The 8,597-nt window shown below is 38.7% G+C and overlaps 1 protein-coding gene across 1 annotated transcript in view; it reads right to left on the bottom strand.

Moving 5' to 3' along the window:
* Positions 1-5,000: 5,000 nt before the first annotated feature.
* Positions 5,001-8,597, bottom strand: part of LOC114639399 (calcium-activated chloride channel regulator 3A-1-like) — a 20,348-nt gene continuing 16,751 nt past the window's right edge. The window contains exons 12-14 of the mRNA XM_028788152.1: positions 7,715-7,882; positions 6,973-7,215; positions 5,001-5,490 (exon numbers count right to left, since the gene is read on the bottom strand). Coding sequence (XP_028643985.1) covers positions 5,150-5,490; positions 6,973-7,215; positions 7,715-7,882 — 752 coding nt within the window. The 3' untranslated portion in view covers positions 5,001-5,149. The remainder of the gene's footprint in view (positions 5,491-6,972; positions 7,216-7,714; positions 7,883-8,597) is intronic.

Here is an 8,597-nt window from a genome sequence, read left to right as displayed (position 1 = left end):
TGAGTCACTGTTGTACTCTGTCTTCTTGCCGAGGCTCACCTCGTCAACATCTTCTTACGAGGTTTTAAATACTCTCGTTAGCGAGAGATTATTTTTCCAAGTATAAGTTCTCTCTCAGCCTCAATTTCCCCGACTCAAAACGAGGTCAGTGAGGTCCTTTAAAAGGAGTGCTGTGAAGATTAAATATAATGACATGTGACGCAGGCCTTCTATTGCTGCGTTACACGTGGAGTAGATCCTTTCTTTTAAAAAGCCAGAAACAACAGAAAAAAAAAAAAGATGTGCTTCCTAGGGTCATCTGTAGTGAGAATATTCTGTTTTCTTTAAAAACAGAAATGTTATGAGAATGTGTTTTCTTTTTAATCCCAGGTGTGGGATATGGGGCTGCTTCAGACTGTCCACAGCCCCTGACGATGATTCGCCTGGTGCTCTAGCAGAGGCGTGGTTTTGCCGGCTGCCGATAGTTTCTGTGAGTGTGTGATGCTTGAAATCCTCGGGACTCTTCAGAGGGTGGGTGGAGTCCTATAATGTTAGGACTCCAAGAGGTGAGGTTGCTGTTGGGGAGTTGTTGGTTCTTGGTTGGATGCTTTAGTGGTTAATTAGTCAAGTGCAAAGAAAAAACAACAAGAAGAAATGAGGTATCCCGACAGTGAAGATCAAACTTGCCCCAAGGACCTGGGCACCCTAATCATGAGGAAGTACTCTAACAATAGTGATGTCCCTTTCCCCCTTTATCCTTTTTTCTCTCCTATTTAATGTTAAGGAGCTGAAAGGTGAAGAAGGGTGAAAGAAAGAAGAACCCACAAAGTAGCAAAAAGTTCAGCTATAGTTACCCAATATCCAGTAGTCAGCCCTGAAAAAAAAATATGTATATATACGAATAATACTAAATTGGCCAATCAGGTAATATTTATATACTTAGACATATGTATGTATATTAATCACATTTATAATATTATTAACAAAAAGAAGCCATGATGTTGAGAGGTAGCAAGGGAGTATGTTTACTCGAAAAAACAAAATGTATTTATAAATAATATATAATACAATTACACATTGTAATTAATATATAATACATAATATATAATACATAATATATAATAATATTTATATCATATTCAATGTAATATACATATATATATATATATATATATATATATACATAAATGTATGAGAAAGCAGTTTTTGTAAGTTCTGTGCAAACAAGGTTCTGAACACAGCAATGAATATATATTGGTTGTTTTTTTTTCTCATTCTTCTTTATTACTGTGAAAAAAAAGATGAGTGTTTCTTTGTGTTCTATGTCCCAGGCCAGCGCTTTGCTATTCAGTGATACAGAACTGGGTAATGCTGGCATTGGCTCCAAAGAGCATGGAGACTTGCTCTTTGGATTAGATAGGAACACAATAAGATTTAAATACAAAATAGAGCCACCTTGCTTCCATAAGGAATCTATGTCACACCACTAGGGAGCCCGGAATCGAGACATTCTTCATGATGAAGAGAATCAGAAAGTCTTAGGGAGTGGACCATCCTTTAGAAAATGCAGGTGTGGAGAAGCTCATTTGTCCAGAACAGGGAAAATTTGGTATTTGATCTCGGGCCATTTCTTTTAAATATTGGGCTGATTAATAGACTTTCTTAGTCAGGTTTGTCTTAAAAATTTCAGTTTAAGTATATGTCTTTCAGGACTTCACTCTGAGTTTTTGATCAGGCTGAGGGCATAAAAAATTCAATGTCATTCTTCAGTTGGATCTAAACTCAAAAGCGGACAACAAAACTGAAGACTACATTGCCACAATAGTCTAGACATGAGATCTCTGTTTTTGCACATGACTTTTGTTAACTTAAATCAAATTAAAATTAATTAAGTTTTATTGAATTAAACACATGACTGTATTCTCTCAGTTGCTTATTTCTGAATTGTCGTTTGCTCCACGGAGAGACGTAACATTGAGGGTTCAGTATAGAGGCAATGGCCAATCAGCTTTAAGTTTCTTTTTCTCCCTCCCTCTCCCCCTCCCTCTCTCCCTCCCTCTCTCTCTCTCCCTTGCTCTTTTCCTCTCTCCCTCTCTCTTTCCCTCCCTCTCTCCCTCCCTCTCTCCTTCCCTCTCTCCCTTTCTTTTTTCCTTTTTTTTTTTTTTTTTTAAGACAAGCTTTTGTGTACTCCAGGCTGATCTCTAACTTTGCTATGTAGCTCAGGATGTCTTTAAACTCCTGGTCCATCCTCACCCACTTTCCAAGTGCTGGATTACTGGTGAGCCTCACTATGCCTGGCAGTCTGACTTCCAAAGAGGCATGTGGAAATGAATTATAGGTATTTTCCAGTTCATCATCAAATTTATTCACTGAGAATTTAAAGTCCTATTTTAATGAAGATCGTTTCTACTTTACTTTTTGGGTCCCTCTTTGGTTCTTTGTGAAGCCCGCTTGCTTTTGTACTTGTATTTGAAACTTTCTTTTGTAATAGCTAGTTTTAGGTGACACTTAGCTAGACTAAGGTAACTGTTGGAATGCTATTCCTGGAGATGTATGAGAGGCTGTCTCTGGAAGAGGTAAACATTTGCATCCATAGAACGGAGCCAGGATTATCTTCTCTCATCCAATGTCTTGAGAATCCATGGAGAACAAAAATGCTAAGAAAGCAGGGTGGAGCCATGGCTCAGCACTTAAGGGCACATACTGCTCTTGCAGAAGACCTGGGTTCAGTTCCTGGTACCTACACTAGGCACTCCCATCCTTTTGCAACCCTAGGCTCAAGGAATTCAATGCCTCTAGCCTGCCTTGGCACCTGAACTTATACACACACAACCACAGGCAGACATACACACATACATGTATTTAACAGTGAATACGGAGTAAGGGAAATCTATTCTCTTGTCTGGAACGGAGACTCTCATCTTCCCTGTGACAGAATTATTATGGAATCCGGCAAGCCACTACATGAGACAGCCTAGTAAAACACTTCAAGCAGGACTTTGACACTTAAAAATCTCAGTAAGTATTATACGCTATTATTAAATATCATGTGCTGACATAAGATGTCAATGCTGACGTAAGATGGCTAATTAAAATTTGTTTTCATGGCTTTATTTTGTAAAACTGCAAACAGAGTCTTCTAGGGCTTATGCTGGGAATGAGAAGTCCCTTAGCCACCTGAGACTACAGGGGAAAACCAGCTGGTTGCAACGAAACCATAGTTTTTCTGTGTGTTCCTATCTTCCACTAGCGGGCCTGTCTCAGCTTGCAGTCCAAGTTTGATAAAGCCCGGGACATCTTCCCACATTGTCCTCACTAGAAACAGTGTTTCTTTCCATCTACGTGAGTCACTGGTACGGAACCCCACCTATTTATCTTGGGTGAATCTGGACAAACACAACGTATCGCCTAAGTAGCTCATATATTTTCATTCTGGCAAGAAAATTCCCCCTCACGACTTTAACCCCCCTCATTCCCAATTAGCCGTAAAATGAGGAGAGCAAGCCTCTTTCTAAAATGACCATTGCAAAAGTTAAATAAAGTAATGCTTGAAACATTTGCTGTCCTACATTGCTGGGTCATCTATGTAGTGAGATTGTCTCAAAAAAATATAAATAAATGAAAAGCCCAAATCAGTGTCATTAAATAAAAGAAAAAAATTAAAAAGAGCACTTGCCATAGTGACTGACCCTCCACTACCCAGTAAACCTCTTGTTTTTTTTTTCACCCACACAAAAGAGGAGCACGCTTCTTGGTGTTCTGTGCCCCTTCCTGGTGTGCTGTACGTGTGTAGGAGGGGGTCAGTATGGGCACTGCCTCCAAAGGACTTGAAGACTTGTTTCATGGATTAGGTTGGAATAAAATAATCATATTCAAAATACAAATTAGAGTGGTAAAAGCTCTCAGATTGCTGTAGCTCAGCACTAAGGGAACCAGAAGCAGAAAATAATTTCTCAAGGGAAGAGAATCAGAAAAGCCTTTGAGGTACAAGTTGAAGCTCAAGTGAGAGAATTTGTTCTGTGTTACAGCTGTGGACAGGGCAACCTTGGTCGCTCAGCTTCAGTTTAATTCTCTTCTTTGAGACAGGGTCTTGCTAAATAGACCTGACTGGACGGAAGCTCTGCCTGCCTCAGCCTCCCAAGGGCTGACATTGAAGGCTTGTGTCATTAGCCCAGAGCCTTCAGTCAATCTGCCAATTATATATGGCACATGGTGTGTTTCAGAAGGACAGCCAGAGAGTAATTTTAGAAATCACTCGTGAGTAGTTCTTTTTGTTTAACAGTTTTTCTTAGCTAAATATTCAAGAGAACATGGGCTTCTTTGATAGATTTTGTACGAGAAAAAGACTCTCTGTCTTGCATAAATGTGAGGCAGTACTCATTTGCCACTAACCTTTTGGTATGGTTTGACTATGGCTTATTTTCTCTAAAGCCCATCTTGAAATTATGCTGGGAAATGATTGTGCTGTTCAGAGTGACCACAAAGCCAGAGTCATTCTTGCAGGAATCAGTTAGCTACTGTGAAGGTAGTTTTTCTGAGTGAGTGTTTCTTCACAGGCTCCTGCTTGTCCTTGATCTGTATCAAGTACCGGAACTTTATGGTATCCTTGCCAGAACCTGTCACTCAACCTTAAATGTCTTAGCCGCTAAAACACCTCCTCCATACATTACCCATTCTCAAGTGTTCTGTTGAGAAACAGAACAGAGATTAAGACAGCAAAGCAATTTGCCAACTTAGGGACTGTGCCTGTTTTCCTTTTGCTCTCTCAATTTATAAAATTACAGAGAACATATAATAATGCTGTCTGGAAATTAGTTTGTGTTTCTCTTTTCACTGATTTATAATGAAAATAGACATAATTTTCTCTTTCTGAGCTTTATATTCTGCTTCCTTATGTAATTATTTTCACAAAATTACATGTTATATTTACTGTAATAGCTTTTGTATATTAATATTTAGAAAATGAGTCGTTCAATTTAACTCATCCTTTTCAAAGGTAGATTAAGGAAACGCTCTGATTTACATATAATAACAACTTATTCATAGACTCAAACAGGAAATTTACAATATTGAACATTTACTTTAATGTTACAGAGAGTTATAGAGTAGGCAACAAGGAGAGTAAATTTGAATTCAAAGGTTGGATTTTACTTCTACTGCAATGTCTAGTTTAAAATATGAATAAGATTGCTACAAATACAAAAACTGTCAAACTGGGTACAGCCACTTGGGTACTCAGATCATGGATGCTGGATTCTTGCCGAGGAATAAACTTGACAGCCTTTGGGATGTTGGAGACCTCGGAGGTGAGACCCGCTTCATTTTCGGCCTGAATTGCAATGTAGAGCTGGGTGCCATTTCCTATTTTAAAAGTTTCTGGTTTGAACGTAAATGTTTCATTTGAGCCAGCCTCTTTAGGTATCAGACCAGAAGTATCCACTAAGGTAGCACTGTTAAAATCTTCTTGGAGATCCAGAGAACGCTTGCTCATCCGGATGACGTATCTATGCGCTGGAAGAGAGAGACATCATGTTCGTTAGCGTCCTGAGGACGGTTCTCTGCCTCTGCACTGCGCCTGTGTGGAGTTCCGAGCAGGGCATATGAGCTTTAGACTGAGAGCCCAGGTACCGTTTGTGTCTGGTTATCCCATCTCACTGAGTTTAAAAACAGTATATGAACAGTTATTGAAAAACAAAATGTCCAGTTTCAAAAATCACAGAAAAGCTTAATTGAGTATCATATACTACGATCCAGAATCCAGGGTTCTTTTTAGAAAGACACAGAAAGAGCAGAACTGTGTTTTAAATTAGAACAAGGTACACATGATGTTCATGTGGAGTAAAACCAGAAGTATCTTCTGTTTTCTTTCATTTAATTCAGTAGAAAGAAGGAGCAATGGGGAGCACTCAGAGAGCACAATGACAAGGAGGATGGAAGGGCAGGAGTCAAAGGTCACAGATGCTGGATGAGCACTAAACATGGGCTCAGGACCTCTTCCCACCTCAGCTAGCACCTTGGTTCTACACTGTCATCTTTCTCATCTCCATTTTTTAAAGTGTAAAGCAGATATTCAGTCATTTGATTAATTTAACAAGAAGTTTTTGACTGCTGATATTCTGAAAACGGTAATGAATAAAAAGTGTTTAGAACAAGGTAGTACTATGTAATTAGTGGATGGCTAAAAGGTTAGCTGCTGTAACTACTGTTTTATCAAGAAAAGAAAGGAAGACTCCTGTGTGAGTATTACATTACATACTGATTTTAGAAATCTAATAGAAATGGACATAGAATGTCTTATAAATTGTGAGAATAAAATATTTATAACCTTTATTTGGTATGAAGACTTAATTTTTTATGTTTTTAGATAAAGTTGGAGATATTTAAAATATGTGGTAAATAACTGATTTTTCTCCCCTAATTAAATCCTTTGATCTATCTATCTATCTATCTATCTATCTATCTATCTATCTATAATTTATCAATCATCTATGTATCTATCTACCTATCTTCTACCTGTCTGCCTGTCTGCAGTTATCTGTTTACCTGGTGTATTTTGTATTTTGTTGACTTCTAAGAGCTAGCCTTGTTCCAGAGAATCTGACGGTGTTGCAGGCTCAGCAGTCATTGAATAAAATTGAGCAAAGACAGAAATACTTAGAAAATTGACCTTATTTGGGACAAAAGGATACAAGAGAATGTTGTTATTTCATCTTCTCATTTACTTTAAAAATAGTTCAAATTGAGACAGGCAATTTGATAAAAAAAATATGAAAAAAAACTGGGTTGGAATTTTAAATTATTAGAACAGGAATAAATTGTGTCAGCTTGTATCTTTTGGGGTTTCAGTTTTTATATTTGAATATAAGTGAATAATGGGTTACTGTTATTTATTCTGTAAATGTTACCCAGAAATAAGACATTGGAGAAGATTTAGAAAAATGAAAGACAATGGGATTTCTTTCAGAACATTTTAAAACTCAGTATCAAACTTACCTCTTCCTTTATCGAGGACCTTGCCAGGGGCCGTCCATGTAAGTTGAATATGATCATCACCTGTAAACTCAGCCTCCAGGTCTGTGACTTTACTGGGTGGGAACACGCTCACGTGGTCGCCATCAGGGGGCGCTCCAGTCACAGTAAACGACCCTCCAGAGGTTACTCTGCTGAAGTCTTCCACTGGAGCTTCTGTGGCTTCTTCTGGGACTTCCGTTCTGGGTGGATTCAGTATAATTTGACCTGCGTCCCGGTAAAACAAACAAACAAACAAAAAAATAAAACAACAACAAAAAACAAATAAATTGTAATTTTTATATTGTCCTGTCTGTTCTTGTAAGTTGATCTTGCAGGTAGTCAATGCAGATATAGAAAAGCTTGTTTTTGTGAAAGAAAAGCTTGTTTTAACATCATTTTGAAGTGGACGAGGGAACGTGACGTTTTAGTTAAGCTGTATTTTAATCTACCTTTATCTCATACCCGCCTGTAAATTTTTTGAGGACAGGAGTTGTGTTTATCCGTATCTGTAGCTCCAGCATCTAGCACAGAGCTTGCTTCATAGAAGATGCCGAGTGACATGATTAACGTGTAAGTGAGGAGGATTGTAACAAAACATGCAGAAATGTAGTCTATGGACCCATTGTCCAGATTTGATTTTGGAACATACCGATGATGTTATGCTTTTGATCTGTGTTAGATTTACTTGTCCTGAACCAGACATTTCTATTTGAATGTTACTTACCATTTTCAACGTAGCCAGGTACATAGAGAGACTTAATCTTTTGTTTTAGAGTTAGTTTAGTGATGTCCTTCCTTGCCTGGGCATTGACTTTTAAGCTGTATCTGCCGTTTCCATGGAAGTCTGTGAAATATCTTGAGTAGACGCCGTCATTTTTGAATGTGTCAGCACCTTGGCATTGAAATGTAAGAGTTAGTCATGTGGTAAGTAAAGAAGGAGAGTTCTAACGGTGAGTACAGGGGATGGCAGTTGTTTCGTAGATAAGGTGACACAGTTTCAAGTACAGGAATTCTAGTGTCACGCTATTTTGCTTTGAAGTTTGTTGTGGTCACACGATAACCCTATGATTTTTGGAAGAATTCTTAGGTGTTCAGTCCTTTTTTTGTGGTGCTCATTTAAATAATAATAGCCGTTCCTATTTCATATAAGAAACTTATCAAAATAAGAAAACACAAAGATAACAAAGTGGATTGAAACACTGATGCTGGAAGTGAGACAAATGGTCCTCGGGTTCCCTCCATGGTTCAAGTAGAACGAATGAACTTTAAAGATAACAGTGGTACTTGCTAGCATTTTGTCTAAGCTCTGCCCCACTGTTACTGGCAACAGATAGGTGTGCCGATTCACTATAAAAGGGGCTGTTTGCCTCCTTCTCTCTCTCTTACTCTTGCCTCCCTGCTCCCGCTCTCTCCCCATTCCCCTCCCCCTTCTCCATGTGTTCATGGCTGGCCTCTATGTCTCTTCTCTTCTCTTCTCTTCTCTTCTCTTCTCTTCTCTTCTCTTCTCTTCTCTTCTCTTCTCTTCTCTTCTCTTCTCTCCTCTCCTCTCCTCTCCTCTCCTCTCCTCTCCTCTCCTCTCCTCTCCTCTCCTCTCCTCTCCTCTCCTC

Source organism: Grammomys surdaster, unplaced genomic scaffold (genome assembly GCF_004785775.1).
Source record: "Grammomys surdaster isolate TR1022 unplaced genomic scaffold, NIH_TR_1.0 125702, whole genome shotgun sequence".
Classification (NCBI taxonomy): Eukaryota; Metazoa; Chordata; class Mammalia; order Rodentia; family Muridae; genus Grammomys; species Grammomys surdaster.
This window is presented reverse-complemented; position numbering and strand designations above follow the sequence as displayed.